At 57.7% G+C, this 16936-nt stretch overlaps 2 protein-coding genes across 6 annotated transcripts; one reads left to right on the plus strand and one right to left on the minus strand.

Annotated features, from left to right (window-relative positions):
• Positions 1-1329: 1329 nt before the first annotated feature.
• On the minus strand, positions 1330-7862 carry LOC103231184 (uncharacterized). The gene is made up of 8 exons (XM_073012911.1): positions 7667-7862; positions 6873-6921; positions 5486-5795; positions 5296-5399; positions 4498-5261; positions 3465-3920; positions 3122-3203; positions 1330-2559 (listed from the first exon to the last, which is right to left on the minus strand). Exons 1-6 carry the CDS (start codon positions 7860-7862, stop codon positions 3892-3894), a joined length of 1452 nt encoding a protein of 483 aa, XP_072869012.1. The 3' UTR covers positions 1330-2559; positions 3122-3203; positions 3465-3891.
• Positions 4135-16796, plus strand: FURIN (furin, paired basic amino acid cleaving enzyme). 5 transcript variants are annotated; one of them, XM_037987666.2, is made up of 16 exons: positions 4135-4243; positions 8927-9262; positions 9627-9725; positions 9834-9929; positions 10269-10397; positions 10508-10584; positions 10901-10989; positions 11506-11678; positions 12113-12325; positions 12794-12894; positions 13015-13118; positions 13211-13328; positions 13436-13615; positions 14033-14157; positions 14271-14381; positions 14625-16796. In XM_037987666.2, the coding sequence occupies exons 2-16, from the start codon at positions 9086-9088 to the stop codon at positions 15215-15217; spliced, it is 2385 nt and encodes a 794-aa protein (XP_037843594.2). In that variant the 5' UTR covers positions 4135-4243; positions 8927-9085; the 3' UTR covers positions 15218-16796. The 5 variants fall into 5 exon arrangements, with proteins under 5 accessions (XP_037843594.2, XP_007988647.2, XP_037843593.2 ...); XM_007990456.3 differs by lacking the exon at positions 4135-4243 and adding an exon at positions 4911-5022; XM_037987665.2 differs by lacking the exon at positions 4135-4243 and adding an exon at positions 5175-5638.
• Positions 16797-16936: the final 140 nt, after the last annotated feature.

Raw genomic sequence — 16936 nt, forward strand, 5'->3', positions numbered from 1 at the left:
CCGGGCGCGGTAGCTCACGCCTGTAATCCCAGCACTTTGGGAGGCCAAGGCGGGTGGATCACAAGGTCAGGAGATCGAGACCATCCTGGCTAACACAGTGAAACCCCATCTCTACTAAAAATACAAAAAATTAGCCGGGCACGGTTGTGGGCACCTGTAGTCCCAGCTACTCGGGAGGCTGAGCCAGGAGAATGGCGGGAACCTGGGAGGCGGAGATCGCGCCACTGCACTCCAGCCTGGGTGACAGAGCGAGACTCCGTCTCAAAAAAAAAAAAAAAAAAAAAAAAAAAAAAAGTGATGTCCTCAGATGTCATGAGGATGCATGATTTTTTGCCCTCACTAAATGGCCCATTGTTGTGCTGGCATACTGGGCGGTTTCAAGTTTGGGAGTTTTCTCCCTCGCTGCCAGCTGTCTCAGAGCTTAGTTCCCAGCAGACAACTCTTGCTGCCTCGAACCCTGGCACACTAACCACCATCCTGTGATGTTCCCACTCCTCACTCTGCGACAGTGGTTCTCTGCTGGGAGTGATTTTTGTCTCCCAAGGGAAATCTGGCAATACCTGGAGATCTTTTTGGTTGTCATCATGGGAGCAGGAGTGCTACTAGCAGCTAATGTTTAGTGACTAGGGATGCAACTAAACATCCTGCAATGCAGAGTGCGGTCTCCCCTACAGAGTATCCGACCCAAGATGTCAATAATGCCAAGGTTGAGAAACCCTGTTCAGGATGACAAACCGATTGAAAACTCAACAAGGGGGCCAGGCACGGTGGCTCAAGCCTAATAATCTCAGCACTTAGGGAGGTCGAGGTGGATCACTTAAGGTCAGGAGTTCGAGACCAGCCTGACCAACATGGCAAAACCCCATCTCTACTAAACACACACACACACACACACACACACAAATACAAGTGGCATGTGCCTATAATCCCAGCTACTCGGGAGGCTGAAGCATGAGAATTGCCAGAACCCAAGAGGTGGAGGTTGCAGTGAGCTGTGATCAGGCCATTGCATTCCAGCCTGGGCAATAGAGCGAGACTCTGTCTCAGAAAAAAAAAAAAAAAAAAAAAAACATAAAACAAACAAAAAGAAACTATGAGGATTGAGTGATTCACATTTCTGAATCAACAGAGGGAAGGAAGGGCAGCAGGCTTGTTGAAGCTGGAAGGTCAGGGGGGTCGCAGACTGAAGAAGATCCTGGTGTGTCCCAGTTACCTCCATGCAACCCTACTAGAGGTGGTCTCTGGCTTCCTAGGGACAAGCTCTAAGGGATTCAGCTATGGTGCACCACAGCCCAGCGTTCAGCAGCTGCTCAATGAATGTCTGTCAGGTGAGACTGCACCCAAAGCATTTATTAGGTACATAATGTGGCAGCACTTGCTGGCTATGGAAGGCAAGGCAGAAGGCAAGGAGCTGGAGCTGGTGGAAGGAAGCCATTAAGTCAGCCAGTGGCTGGGATGCAGCAAAGCTAGGCAGAAGGTAAGTGCAGACCCACCCCAGTACGTGAGGAAAATGAGAAGGGCTGGCCATGTTAGGATCCAGTCCCAGCGCGACCAGATATGTCACCACCACATCACTTTTAGCTCCTCCCCCCACCCACAGACACCTTATTTGCCTGTCATATAAAGAAGGTTTTCCCAAAGTGGTTTAGCCAGAACTGGAAGAGCCCCGCCCTGTGAAGGGATAGGAGCCTGACTGTTGCAGCTGCAGCCTGTGGTGGGGAAGCAGCAGCGGCCAGGATGAATCCCAGGTGTTCTGGAGCTGGATGGTGAAGTATGTACACGCTTTATTCGATTTCGCATTGACTTAAAAGTTTAATTATTTTAGGAGTTCTTGTAGACATTCCTGAAAAATGCAGGTAAGCAAAAAGAAGGAAACAAAGATCGCAAATGTGACCCTTTCACTCGGAGAGACCACCAATGGAATTTTGTTGGGCATCCTTCTATGCAAGTCTGAATATTGTGTAGACATTCTACTTAAAACTAGGTGTGGGTGCTGCTGCCGGAGGCTTTATTTGCTGTGCCTGAGGTGGGCCAGAGATTTCACTGAGGACTCCCAGAGCACCCCAAGGAGACAACAGAAGCACTTGGAGTCAGGATGACTGGGTGGATTTAGGACTATGTTACTCTCAGGAGCCTCCCTGGATTAGCCCCAAATCAAGGATAAAGAGAGGCCTGGCCGAACTCTTCCTCCCAGAGCCCTACTGGGAAAATGGGAGCCCCTTTGCAGCCCCCACTTACCCATCAGGCCCTGCTCCTCCCACTCATCTCCAGACTTCTGTCACATGCCCAAGTCCTGCTAACTGTTGTGTAAAAACTGATAAGGTGGGATCCAGAGGACCTTGGGCCCCTAGGGCCCCAAGTCAGGAGACCTGGGCTCCAGGGTCAGTTGGGAGTGATAAAGAGAACAATACCTGCCCACAGGACTTGTTGCAATGAGATAAAGGCAGAAGTCACCAGTTGTGGTCAAATGGGATTTTTTCCAGAGAGGTCTCACGGAAAGTGGCTTTCAAATTCTTTTTAGCAGCAGAATTGTTGTAAAATACAATCTCATGTGAAACCCTAAAATATGAGACACACTGGTTGAAGCAGAGAGAGGTGCTCACCTGCTCAATCCTGTCCTCATTCCTCCCTCTGAGGGATGCACCTCTGAGAACCCAGTTTAAAGAATTTTGCCTTATGCCAAAGTCAGGATTGAAGAGGCAAGCTGGCTGGGAGAAACTGGGAAGCTCCACTTCCCACCGCCTCTGCCTGGGTGGCAGCCATCTGAGCCTAGGCTAGCCCCTCCCCCTCCAAAGACCCACTGCGGGCTCCCCTGGGGCCAGCCTCCAGGATGGGTGGGGCACCTGAAGCAGCAAGTATTGCTTTTTTTTGGGCTGACCTTTCTTCTAGGCCTGAGGACAAGTGGGAAGATAGGTGGGGCCAGCCCTGTCCCTGTTTCCCCTCAATGGAGTTCTCTTGCTCACAGCCTAAGGAAGAAGCGTGACTCACTTCCTGCCTCAGTCTGACTGCTGGAGTATTGTTCTCCCAACTGTGGCTGGCACTACCCAGTGTGGCCCCTACAAGTCTTAGTTCCTTGGTGGAGGGGAAGTCCCCACTTTGGGACAAGGCCAACTGGACTTACCTTCCAGCTCAACTTTGAGGACCCGGCATTGTTCCTCCAGTTTCCAGTTTTTGCAGTGTTTCTAAAGGTGCCCGAATCGTACCTTTGAATGAATGGGATCAGCATTCATTAAATATTATCTCCATTTTATAGACGAGTAAATTGAGGAAGTCTCTGATAAATTAACTTGTCTAAGGTGTCCCAGTAAAAAATAGTGCCCCAGGGATTTGAACGGGTTTGCTGATTTTCATCAGTTGCCTTAAGAATTACCATGATTTAACCTCTCTGGGCCTCAGTTTCCTCCTATATAAAAAGTAGACAGTGATACAGCAAAGGTACTTAAAGGAAAATGTACTGTACCCACCTCATGGGGCATGTGGTGAGGACAGAAGGGGTTGACACAGGAAAAGAGTTCTCAATGGTGCCTGGCTCACAGAAAACACTCAGTGGATTTTTTTTTCTTTCCATTACCCGGGAACCTGTGTTCAGGAGGCCACAGGCTGATCCTGTGCAGCCAGGTTATCTCACAGGAAGCGAGAAGAGATGGGCACAGGCTGCTCTGCGACCTTGGAATAACCCAGCCTGGGAAGCTCTTGGCCACATTTTCCTTCTTTTCTTTCTCAGCTCAAGCAGCGTCGGCCTCAGCCAAGTAGCACAAACGTTTTCTAGGGCCCAGGGAGGGAGAGGCTCCGGTTGGTATATTGCAAGTAGCTTGGATTCAGGTTCTGCCAAACACCCCAGTCTCTTGCAGGATCTGAGGTCTGCTGGTTGCGGAACTTTGGACAAATTATTTAAACGTTGTGCGCCTCAGTTTCCTTATCTGTAAAATGGGATTAATAATGTCAGCCTGACAGGATTATATGGATCAAATCATGTACATAAGGAGGAGATAATATAAAATGACTGGCCTGGTGCCTGGCAAGCGGTTGGTGTTTAAAAAAAAAAAAAAAGCTAAAAATATTAAAAGGAGGTGGGTTACTTCTGCTCATATATCCACCTGTCTATACAAATGCAGACGAAGTCGTGACTCCTCTAACAGTAGGCCCAGAGGAGGCTGGCCCCGCCGCCGTGCAGTCCCGTGCAGTCCTCCCTCGACCTTGGACTGGAGGACCCCAGGTCCGCCGTCCCTGGGCACTTAACCCGGTTAGGCTCAAACTCGTGGCCCAGGAGTGGGGAAGAGGGGGACGGAGAGGGTCGGCCCCCCCAAGACTCCGGCCGAGGCAGGGCTCAGAGTGGCTCCCTCAAGCCTGTCCCCTCGGTTCCGAGTTCGGGTCTCCGCAGCCGTCTTCCCGGGGAGCTCGCGGGGCGAAGAGCCGAGCCCGGGGGCGGGGGCACGGCAGCGGGGCCTCGTGCCGCGCGGCCGCGAGGACTTTGGGATCGCCTGCCCCACTTCCTACCTGCCCCTACCGGGAGTCGGAGGCAGCGGGCGCCCCAGAAGGCCCCGCAGGGCCGCCGCTCGGGGCCGGACGCGCTGGGGCGCACGGCGCTAGGAAAGCGGGCCCGGGGCCGGGCGGCATGGGCGGCGGGCGGCCGAGCCGGAGCCGGCGGTGGCGGCGGCCGGGGAAGCGCGGAGGTGGCGCCGCGAGGGGGAGGGGCGCGGCGGCGGAGGAGGAGGAGCCCGGGCCGCCGCCGCCGCCGCCGCCGCCGCTGACAGCGGCCCGAGTAAACAAGCCGCGCCGCCGCGGCCCGGCCGCTGCCCCCGCCCGCGCCGGAGCTGGAGCCCAGGCCGAGCCCTGCCCTGGTCGCCGGCCGGGCCGAGGCCGCGCCGCCGCGCCTCCCCGCCTCCGCGCCGTGACGCTGCCGCCGGGCGCGGGGACCGCGCCGAGCCCAGGCCCCCGCCGCCGGGCTCTTCGCTCGGCCGAGGGGCGCCCGAGCCGCCGCGGCGCTCGCCTGTAAAAGTTTCCCCGCTCGGGCTCCCGAGGGTAAGCAGCGAGGGCGCGGGGCCCGGGGCCCGGGGAAGGCAAGCGCGCCTGGGAGCCGGGCCCGAGGGGAGCCGGCCGGGCCGGGCCGCTCTGCCCCAGGAGCAGGCTCCGCGGCCCGGGTGCCCGGGCCGGGGAGGGTCGGGGCACTGGCGCCGGTGCAGCCCCGACCCGGGTCCCCCGGGGCCCGGCTGCCCGCCCGCTTTCGGGAACTGGCTCCGGGGCCGGCCCCGAGGGTGGAGCTGCCGGGAGCAGACAGGGCGCTCAGCAGCCCACCTGAGCGCGCCGGGCCGGTCTCGGACCCCCGGCCCTGGCCGGTACTTTTCCGCGTGGGGCCAGGGCGAGCCCTCTGACCTCAGGAAGCGCCTGCGGGGCCCCTGCTGGGGGCGGGATGGGGAGAAAATTCCGCAGGCTCCGGGTGCTCCCGCCTCCCCGCCGCCTCGGGGGCTGCCGCCGGCTCGCCCACTCCGCGGCCGCGTAGGGCCTGCGTTCCGCCCGGGGAGGGGAGGAGCGGCCGGGGGCGAGGCGGGGGATCCTTCTCCCGGGCCTCGCCCCCGCCCGCACACCTGTGCGGCGAGGACTCAGGTGCGGGATTCGCGGGCGCCGGCGGCGGGCGCAGGTAGGTCCCGGGGCTGCCTTCTGCCGCGGCCTGGCCGAGGCCCCTGTGCCCCCGCGGGGTGGCTGAACCGAGGGGCGGCCTGCTTGCCAGACAGGTCTGACGGCAGTCACTTGTCTGGTCAGAACCCGCTTTCCCATCATCCTCTACCCCATGGCCCCTGGGGTGCAGACCCTCATCCACTGGAGGGTGTTGGGATTCTTATTCTGACTTGGGAAGTGCGAGGGGAACCCAGGTGATGTGGCCTGATGAGAGCGGCTGCTGAGCAGGTGTGGACACAACATAGGAAAGTAGCCAAGCCTGGCCTCTTCTCAAGCAGAGCAGCCCTCGTTTTACTATTTCCTATATTGGAGCATTTGATTTTAAAAAGGATTCTGTGGCTTTTTAAAAAAAGTTTGAAAACCGCTGGTCTAGCAGTTTTTACCACCAAGGAAACTGAGGCCTAGGGAGAGGAAGTGACTTGTTAAGATCATCCAGCAAATAGTGGGCAGGAACTGGGAGCGATAATTTCACGGAGCCTCCCAGGGCTGGTAACAGGACCCGGCGTGGTGTCTTCTAGAGGAAGAGACTGATTGGGTGTCCAAGTGGCCCTCCCGTGGCCTGCTCTGTGGCTGTGTCAGAGCCAGACCCCCAGTGTCTGGGAAACAGCAGTGGGTCCTGGGGTAAGGCGCAGTTTGAGTGGCCCAGAGTGGCTCTCTGTGTCGGGAGATTCTGGAGCTGGAGAAAAGGGCTGTGCCCAAGAACATAGCCAGGAAGAGCACCCACAGCTCTCTCTGGCCACAGCCTGGAGCACAGTCCCATGTGAAACAAGATCATGAGAAATACAGCAAGCCTCCAGGTTTGAGACAAACTGGGACTAGAGGGTGAGTCAGAGTCTGGGATGGGGGTGGGGAGAAACCCATTCATTCATTGTTTTCAGTTCTTACTCTTTTTGGGGATCCTCCCTTGCCCCGCATGCTGTGGCAGAGCCGTCTGTGGGGGTCTCATTTTCTGGACGCCATCCCCACCCCTCACCATGGGTGGGGTTGTTGGATAGAGGGAGGCTGGCCCTCTTTCTTTTGGGGGGACTGTTCAATTGCGCCTGAAGCCTGCTTTCTTTCCCAGTGCTGCAAGGTAATTAAATAGTTGGTTAATCACTTTTAACGCCAAGCAGCTGCGGCTCCATCTACAGTGTGCTGGAATCTGGGCTAGACCCAGATGAACCCAGCCTCGATTTGGGGGCTCCAGCAGGACTCACAGCACTGTGGTTGGTGGTGGTGGGGGCAGGGGGATGATCCAAGAGGCAGCTGTGGTGGCAAGAGGAGAGAGATGAGGCCCTGTTCCTATGTGGCTCTGCCCCCAGGGTCCCCCCCCCCCGCCCACATTCTCTCTTAAATGAGGGACTTGGGAGCAGGTCCCTCCATCCCCTAGGGCTGGGGTGCCTAGCTGTCCAGCCATTGATCAGGCCAGCTTTCTGGAACCAACCACCCAAGGCACCATGGGGCTGTGGTTCCCAGGCCTGCCCTGGAGCCCTGTGGTGTCTGCCCACAGGGATGTGCAGGGGCTGTATTGTAGATGTCTCCTGCCATCAGCTGTCAGGTTATTTTGGTCCAAACTGAAAATACTCCAGGAATTGTGTGTGGAGTACCCCCAGCCTGCAGGGTGGGACTGCAGCAGTCAGGGAGGCCGGTTGTATCTAAGGGCAGCCTCTGGAGAAGCAAAGAGTTCTCTATAGTGAGCCTGCCTCTGTAGCTCCCCAGGGCCTACGTGAGCTGCGGTGCCTTCCTTTTGGTATCCGGCAAAGAGTGGCCTTGGCTATGGAAGTGGTAAGGGCATCCAGGGCCCTGCCGCTGCTCATGGAACTTGGCACTGATACGGGATACCCCCAGCAGCACTGCTGGGACCTCCCCCAGCTTCCCTCCTTCAGGGGCTTGGCTTCTGGCTAGTCAGGGGCTCTATGTGGGGACAGTTATGTGGCCCTAGGCAGAGAGGTCCCGCCGTCTGTTTGCTGAAGGAGGAAAAACAACACTCGGACTATTGATTCAGCCTCACCTTGGCGCTCCTGGCTCAGCAGCCAGTGTTTGCCCTGGCTGCCTGAGCTCGGATTACGCAAGGCTGGTGGGCGTGGAGCAAGCAAGGGGGCAGCTGGGGGCCTCCAGGCCCAGGCAGGGCAGGGCTTGGCGGCCCCAGCGTTCCCCAGGAAACAGTAAAAACGAGCCTGGGCCCCTGACTTTGCTGATAGAGCCATCTCAGCCGTAGAGGGAGGTGAAGCCTCTGTGATCGCCACCCTGCACCCCCTCAGGACATGGTCCATAAAAGTACCATCTCACCTAGGGTCACCCATTCTTTCTTCCTAGGAGCTGTGGGGCTTTGCAAATAACTCCCTATGGCTGAATCTGCTTCGCTGAACTAGGAAACCCTAGTGAGTTGTATAGATGCCATTCATTTAAAAACCTTGAAAAACCAGCATCTTATTCCTATGTAAAATGTACCTAGGTGATTTGGAGAATACAGTGACACAAAGAAGAAAATAACAATTACTTGTAATTCTCACCATCTTGAGAGAACCACTGTTAAGGTTTTATAGCGTGTGTCCTTCCAGATTTTGTTTTGGTTTGTATAAATATACATGTAAAAATAGTTTTTAAAAAATAAAATGGGATTATGTGTACGTACTGCTTTATAATGCATCTTTTTTACCTTGATCAGTTGAATATTTATTCATTTGTTGTTTCTGATTTTGAGTGACTCAGGGCTTGATAGTCTTCATCCTGCTGCTTCTGTTACACTTTTTTTTTTTTGAGAGGGAGTCTTGTTCTGTTGCACAGACTGGAGTGCAGTGGCGCAATCTTGGCTTACTGCAACCTCCACCTCCTGGGCTCAAGCAGTTCTTGTGCCTCAGCCTCCCGAGTCGCTGGGACTGCAAGCACCTGGCTAATGTTTGTATTTTTAGTAGAGATGAGGTTGCACCACGTTGGCCAGGCTGGCCTCGAACTCCTGACCTCAGGTGATCCACCCGCCTCAGCCTCCCAAAGTTCTGGATGACAGGAGTGAGACACCATGCCTGGCGCTTCTGTTACACTTCTTATATTCGTGAAAGGATTGGGTGGGATTTTGAGGGCATCCATCTGTCCATCTATCTGACTGGCCTCGGGTGCTAGATTTCTTCTGAGGAGTACTTATTTTTTTTACCCTTCTCCCCCAGATCTCATTTCAGGCCCCAATTGAAACTTGAGGTGGGCAGCGCAGCTTTAGTGCATGGCAGGGGAGGAACTGACCCTCTCCCCCCTTTTCCCTTCTTGTTCCTCTCAGAGTCGGCACTCCTCACCCTCCCGAGCCCTGCCCATCTCGTCCCCATGCCCCCACCAGTCAGCCCCGGGCCACAGGCAGTGAGCAGGCACCTGGGAGCCGAGGCCCTGTGACCAGGCCAAGGAGACGGGCGCTCCAGGGTCCCAGCCACCTGTCCCCCCCATGGAGCTGAGGTCCTGGTTGCTATGGGTGGTAGCAGCAACAGGAACCTTGGTCCTGCTAGCAGCTGATGCTCAGGGCCAGAAGGTCTTCACCAACACGTGGGCTGTGCGCATCCCTGGAGGCCCAGCAGTGGCCAATAGCGTGGCACGGAAGCATGGGTTCCTCAACCTGGGCCAGGTAGGTGTTCTTACCTGGGCTGCTGGCCTAGGCACAGGACATTGCCAGGGGGTGGGACCAGAGAAGACAGGGATTCTGGCACCAGGGAGCAGGAACTGTTGGCCTTGTTTGCTCAGGGGCATCTGGGTAGCTGGCATGTTCTGGGTGGCCAGGAGCAAAGCACAGGTGGTTCAGGCGAGCAGCATATCCCAGTGAGAGTGAGTCTTCACGGTCCCTGCATGTTGCTGGGTCCTGGACAGGGAGCAGATGCCCCGCACCCCCGACCATGGCGAGCCTCCTGTGAAGCCATTGTCCACCCCCGTCCCCCGCCTCCCTGGGGACTGACAGATGGAAAGCCCAGCTCAGTCTCCCTGCTTTATTGCAGATCTTCGGGGACTATTACCACTTCTGGCATCGAGGAGTGACGAAGCGGTCCCTGTCGCCTCACCGCCCGCGGCACAGCCGGCTGCAGCGGGAGCCTCAAGTGAGTGTGGCCCCAGCCCCCTCCTGCTGCCACCCTCCCCCTTCTGCTCTCAGGAGCCCCTCTCGCCTCCTGTTCCACCCACACCATCTCTCCTCCACTCCCCCGCAGGTACAGTGGCTGGAACAGCAGGTGGCAAAGCGACGGACTAAACGGGACTTGTACCAGGAGCCCACAGACCCCAAGTTTCCTCAGCAGTGGTACCTGGTATGCGGCCTTCTTGGCTCCTGGGACCTCCTCCCCAGATGCACCATCCACCCACCATGAGCTCTTGGACAGAGGAGACTGACTTCGAGGCCTCCTCTGATTCTTTTCCTTTCCTCCTGCTGGGCAGTCTCTTCCTGGCCCATCCTAATAAGCAAGCCTGGGGGTCGCCCTCCCAGAGTCCTCTACATTCCCATGGAGTCCAAACAGCCAGTGGCGGCCTTTCAGGAGCAGGGATGGGTAGAGGAGGAGGTTTTAGGGTGGCAAGGGGATTCTTCAAGTTGTCCCTAGCCTCACAAAGCCAATCATCTCTCATAAGTGATGGGGTGGGTGTCTCCGCAGTCTGGTGTCACTCAGCGGGACCTGAATGTGAAGGAGGCCTGGGTGCAGGGCTACACAGGGCACGGCATTGTGGTCTCCATTCTGGACGATGGCATCGAGAAGAACCACCCGGACTTGGCAGGCAATTATGTGAGGAAGTGGGGGAGGGAGGCCGTGATCCGTGGTGAGGTGTGTCTAGGGGCTGTCCTGTTCTATCAGTGAGGTCAGCCTTCTCCTGATGGTGGCCAAATCCTTCTTAGGATCCTGGGGCCAGTTTTGATGTCAATGACCAGGACCCTGACCCCCAGCCTCGTTACACACAGATGAATGACAACAGGTAAGAAGTGGCAGGCCCCTGGCCTCTGCCTCCCTTCTCCTTTATTCCACTGAGGAACAGGGCTGAGCCTGGGTGAGATGTGCCCTGCCTAAAAGGGTGAGGCTTTTTCCACAATCCTGGCCCACCTGGGGCTCTGAGGGAGGGCTTGGTCAGAGTGGAGATGGCCACAGGCCCAGTGGAGTGTAGGAGACAGGGGCTGGGCACTCAGGGGATGATGGGTGTCAGATGTGCAGATCCCTCGTGCTCCTCAGGCCACATCTGCTGGGCCCTGTTCACCCCATTCATCCTACTCATGCTATGCACTTGGCCGTGGCAGGCATGGCACACGGTGTGCGGGGGAAGTGGCTGCGGTGGCCAACAATGGTGTCTGTGGTGTAGGTGTGGCCTACAACGCCCGCATTGGAGGTAAGTGTGGGCTTGGGCCACCCTGTCTTCGGGAGGGCCCTTCAGTGGGATTTTTCCCTGCCCGCTTCCCATCTGGCTAATGCCCGCCACTTTCCCACTGTGGATCCTTTGATCACATGGCTGTTCCATGGAGGGTTCTCAAAGGGTCAAAGACTGAAAGAGTTGGACCCCTGTGGAGTGAGGGTTTCCTAGCAGGAGTCTCCTGAAATCCTCACGACCCATTGTGAGTCCTCATGTGGCAGATCCTTGATCACCAGGCTCCTTTGGGAACCGGAGACTCTTTCTAGTCCTGAAGGTGTGGTTGGGGGCAGGAGGTGTTCTCTTTTCCCTTCTCTGGGTCTTGTCTTTGAAAGGCAGAGGCAAACGGGTAGTTGGGGGTTCAGGGTTTCCCAGCATCAGCCTCCACCCTCCCCTGCTCATCCCCTGGGGTGCAGGGCTGGGTGTGCTCCTTGGGGTGGGAGCCCCGACAGCTGGACCCACTCAGCATCCCTCTTCATGCCCCCTCTTCATGGCCAGGGGTGCGCATGCTGGATGGCGAGGTGACAGATGCAGTGGAGGCACGCTCGCTGGGCCTGAACCCCAACCACATCCACATCTACAGTGCTAGCTGGGGCCCCGAGGATGACGGCAAGACAGTGGATGGGCCAGCCCGCCTCGCTGAGGAGGCCTTCTTCCGTGGGGTTAGCCAGGTGAGGTGGGGATCGGTCCAGCCCATGGGGGCAGGCTGGGTGTTTTTTTTTGGTTTATTTATTCTCATGTTTAACTTTACACAAAGCATGTTTATTGAAACATTAAGGGACAGAAGAAAAGTAAAGTGCATATACCACTTGCACTTGGCTAATTAAAAAACAAATTTTTTTTAGAGATGAGGTCTTGCTATGTTACCCAGGCTGGTCTTGAACTCCTGGCCTCAAGCAATCCTCCCGCCTTGGTCTCCTGGTCTGATTTTTTGTGTGTCTAGATAGACATATTTGGATACACACTTGATCCACCAGGGATCTCACAGGGGACAGGAGGTTCCCAGAGAATGAGGCCTCAGCCTTCCCAGTTCTCCAGCAGTGTCCTCCTGCCAACCCTCCCTCAAGTCCCAATCTTGAATGACCCCAGCCCACTCTGTCCACAGGGCCGAGGGGGGCTGGGCTCCATCTTTGTCTGGGCCTCGGGGAACGGGGGCCGGGAACATGACAGCTGCAACTGCGACGGCTACACCAACAGTATCTACACGCTGTCCATCAGCAGCGCCACGCAGTTTGGCAACGTGCCCTGGTACAGTGAGGCCTGCTCATCCACACTGGCCACGACTTACAGCAGTGGCAACCAGAATGAGAAGCAGATTGTGAGTCTTACCTGGGCTTGGGGGCTGGGGAAATGGGGCTGCTGGCTGACTTTGCCCAGCACCCTCTTTTGGAGGCTGTCTGCCTCCACCCCCATGTGGCTGGGTGATAGTGGCTCAGGCATCATGGAATGTGAACTCAGGGGCTCTCTTAAGTTCTTGGAGGTGGTGGAGCCATACCTGAAGCCTTTGAAAAGCCTAGTCTCTCCCTAAAAACATACATTGTTCTTTTTCATCTCCAACTGCTAGTTGAACCCCCTTATTCCTTTGGAAAAGGAGGCCCAGGAGGGGCTCATCATTAGCCTGTCCACAGCAAGTTAATAGGGCAGCAGCTGGGACACAGGGGTCTTGGCCCTGGCTTCTCATACCATCTGTGGTGCCCAGGGCCTGTATGCAGAGGGAGGGTAGGCAGGTGGCTCCTCTAGCCCTCTCCACCCATCACAGGCCCCAATATGATTATCTTCCTGGCAGGTGACGACTGACTTGCGGCAGAAGTGCACGGAGTCTCACACGGGCACCTCAGCCTCTGCCCCCTTAGCAGCCGGCATCATTGCTCTCACCCTGGAGGCCAAGTAAGTGGGTGGGGGCCAGGGGCAACCCTGTCTCTACCAACATTCTCTGTAGGGCAGCCCTTAGTCTCCAGCTGCTCCCAAAAAAGACTGATCCCTGACCTCTCCCTTCCTTCTTTGCAGTAAGAACCTCACATGGCGGGACATGCAGCACCTGGTGGTACAGACCTCGAAGCCAGCCCACCTCAACGCCAACGACTGGGCCACCAATGGTGTGGGCCGGAAAGGTGAGGACAGGCTGGCCCGGCAGGCTGGATGTGGAGTTAGGTGGAAGGCACTCTGTGCCTCACAGCTGACCTCACCTTCCCTGTTCCCACAGTGAGCCACTCGTATGGCTACGGGCTTTTGGACGCAGGCGCCATGGTGGCCCTGGCCCAGAATTGGACCACAGTGGGCCCCCAGCGGAAGTGCATCATCGACATCCTCACGGAGCCCAAGTGAGGGCTGGACCCAGGCTGGGAGGGGGCCAGTGGGACCAGAGTTGCAGGGGGTGCCCGCTGGTCCCTCTGGGCCAGGCTGACCGTCATGGTCCTCTCCTGCACAGAGACATCGGGAAACGGCTCGAGGTGCGGAAGACTGTGACTGCGTGCCTGGGCGAGCCCAACCACATCACTCGGCTGGAGCACGCTCAGGCGCGGCTCACCCTGTCCTATAATCGCCGTGGCGACCTGGCCATCCACCTGGTCAGCCCCATGGGCACCCGCTCCACCCTGCTGGCAGCCAGGTGCTTGCTCTGTCCCTGACCGCCCTGCCCATCACCTCCTCCTCTCACAGCCCGCGTGCTTGCCTTTGCTCGCTCACACGGCCCAGGGGGCACTGAGTGCTAGTCAGTGGGGCACTCTTGGCATTTTGGGAGGGACAGTTTTGTCCTGTGGGACTGTCCCATGTTGCAGGAATCCCTGGCTTGCACCTATTTAATGTCAGTAGTGTGCCCCACCTTGTGCAGTGCCGGTGTATCCTTCTAAAATCCCCTGGTTGAGCATGTCTGGCTCGCTGGGAAACAGCCAAGCCAGCAGGCACTTCTGGCCCTATGAGGTTGGTCTGTGTGGGGGAAGGGTGTGTGGCCCGTGTGCTGTGGGTTAGATGTCCCTAGCTTGGGGTCCCCCAGAGGCCTCAGGGCTGTGTGCACTCCCCTCCCCAGGCCACATGACTACTCCGCAGATGGGTTTAATGACTGGGCCTTCATGACAACTCATTCCTGGGATGAGGATCCCTCTGGCGAGTGGGTCCTAGAGATTGAAAACACCAGCGAAGCCAACAACTATGGTACTGGGGGCACTTGAGGGGTAGGGGTATGAGGTGGAGGGCTGGCAGGATCTAGGGCACTGGGCATGGTGCCAGCACTGTCCAACTCTTGCCTCCTCACCGCTCTGGAACAGGGACACTGACAAAGTTCACCCTCGTACTCTACGGCACTGCCCCTGAGGGGCTGCCCATACCTCCAGAAAGCAGTGGCTGCAAGACCCTCACGTCCAGTCAGGCCTGTGTGGGTCAGTAGTGGGTGCTGTTGGGCTTTGGGGGCCGGAGTCTGGGGGGATGGCGGGTGCCTGTCCTGAAGCCCAGCTCTAAGAAAAAAGTCTCAAGAGACCTAGGGCCCCTGGGGCTTTTGGGATGACCACAGTCCTGGGGCTGGGGTATTTTGGGGGTGTGGTGACTTGGCTTGGGGCTGCTATGGTCCTGGGGCTACAGTCTGTTTAGCTGACACACACTCGCCCTCTCTCCCACGCCGGCAGTGTGCGAGGAAGGCTTCTCCCTGCACCAGAAGAGCTGTGTCCAGCACTGCCCTCCAGGCTTTGCCCCCCAAGTCCTCGATACACACTATAGCACCGAGAATGACGTGGAGACCATCCGGGCCAGCGTCTGCGCCCCCTGCCACGCCTCATGTGCCACATGCCAGGGGCCGGCCCCGACAGACTGCCTCAGCTGCCCCAGCCATGCCTCCTTGGACCCTGTGGAGCAGACTTGCTCCCGGCAAAGCCAGAGCAGCCGAGAGTCCCCGCCACAGCAGCAGCCACCCCGGCTGCCCCCAGAGATGGAGGCGGGGCCGCGGCTGCGGGCAGGGCTGCTGCCCTCACACCTGCCTGAGGTGGTGGCCGGCCTCAGCTGCGCCTTCATCGTGCTGGTCTTCGTCACTGTCTTCCTGGTCCTGCAGCTGCGCTCTGGCTTTAGCTTCCGGGGGGTGAAGGTGTACACCATGGACCGTGGCCTCATCTCCTACAAGGGGCTGCCCCCTGAAGCCTGGCAGGAGGAGTGCCCGTCCGACTCAGAAGAGGATGAGGGCCGGGGCGAGAGGACCGCCTTTATCAAAGACCAGAGCGCCCTCTGATGAGCCCACTGCCCACCCCCTCAAGCCAATCCCCTCCTTGGGCACTTTTTAATTCACCAAAGTATTTTTTTATCTTGGGACTGGGTTTGGACCCCAGCTGGGAGGCAAGAGGGGTGGAGACTGCTTCCCTTCCTACCCTCGGGCCCATCTGGCCACCTGAGGTGGGCCCAGGACCAGCTGGGGTGCGAGGAGGGCCGTACCCCACCCTCAGCACCCCCTCCATGTGGAGAAAGGAGTGAAACCTTTAGGGCAGCTTGCCCAGGCCCCAGCCCCAGCCAGAGTTCCTGCGGAGTGAAGAGGGGCAGCCTTTGCTTGTTGGGATTCCTGACCCAGGCCGCAGCTCTTGCCCTTCCCTGTCCCTCTAAAGCAATAATGGTCCCATCCAGGCAGTCGGGGGCTGGCCTAGGAGGTATCTGAGGGAGGAGGCCACCTCTACAAGGGCTTCTGCACCCTCTACCTTGTCCTCCAGCTCTGGTGAGTCTTGGCAGCAGCAGCCATCATAGGAAGGGACCAAGGCAAGGCAGGTGCCTCCAGGTGTGCACGTGGCATGTTGGCCTGTGGCCTGTGTCCCATGACCCACCCCTGTGCTCCGTGCCTCCACCACCACTGGCCACCAGGCTGGCGCAGCCAAGGCTGAAATTCTGGCTGAACCCTGTGCTGGTGTCCTGACCACCCTCCCCTCTTTTGCACCTGCCTCTGCCGTCAGGGCCCAAGTCCCTGTTTTCTGAGCCCGGGCTGTCTGGGCTGTTGGCACTCACAGACCTGGAGCCCCTGGGTGGGTGGTGGGGAGGGGCGGTGGCCCAGCCAGCCTCTCTGGCCTCCCACCCAATGCTGCTTTCCCCTGTGGGGATCTCAGGGGCTGTTTGAGGATATATTTTCACTTTGTGATTATTTCACTTTAGACGCTGATGATTTGTTTTTGTATTTTTAATGGGGGTAGCAGCTGGACTACCCACCTTCTCACACCCACCGTCCGCCCTGCTCCTCCCTGGCTGCCCTGGCCCTGAGGTGTGGGGGCTGCAGCATGTTGCTGAGGAGTGAGGAATAGTTAAGCCCCAAGTCCTGAAGAGGCAGGCCAGCCAGGCGGGCTCAAGGAAAGGGGGTCCCAGTGGGAGGGGCAGGCTGACATCTGTGTTTCAAGTGGGGCTCGCCATGCCAGGGGCTCATAGGTCACTGGCTCTCCAAGTGCCAGGGGTAGGCAGGTGGTGGCACTTAGCCCCCTCCAACACTGTGCCCTGGTGGAGAAAGCACTGACCTGTCATGCCACCCTCAAACCTCCTCTTCTGACGTGCCTTTTGCACCCCTCCCATTAGGACAATCAGTCCCCTCCCATCTGGGAGCCCCCTTTTCTTTCTCCTAGCCATTCCTGGTACCCAGCCACCTGCCCAGGGGTGCCCCCTCCTCTCCCATCCCCCTACCCTTGTGGCCAGCCCGGCTGGTTTTGTAAGATACTGGGTTGGTGCACAGTGATTTTTTTCTTGTAATTTAAACAGGCCCAGCATTGTTGGTTCTATTTAATGGACACGAGATAATGTTAGAGGTTTTAAAGTGATTAAACGTGCAGACTATGCAAACCAGGGCCAGTCTCCAGTGTGGTACCATTGCTCCTGCATCGAAGCTGAGGATAGGGGGCCAGTTAGGCCCACACAGTGGCCTGCCTGCCTGCCTGCCTGCCTGGATGTGGGCCCGTCAGAAGGCCAAAGTCCTCCAAGGGGCGGG

This window comes from Chlorocebus sabaeus, chromosome 29, assembly GCF_047675955.1.
Source record: "Chlorocebus sabaeus isolate Y175 chromosome 29, mChlSab1.0.hap1, whole genome shotgun sequence".
NCBI classification, from domain to species: Eukaryota; Metazoa; Chordata; class Mammalia; order Primates; family Cercopithecidae; genus Chlorocebus; species Chlorocebus sabaeus.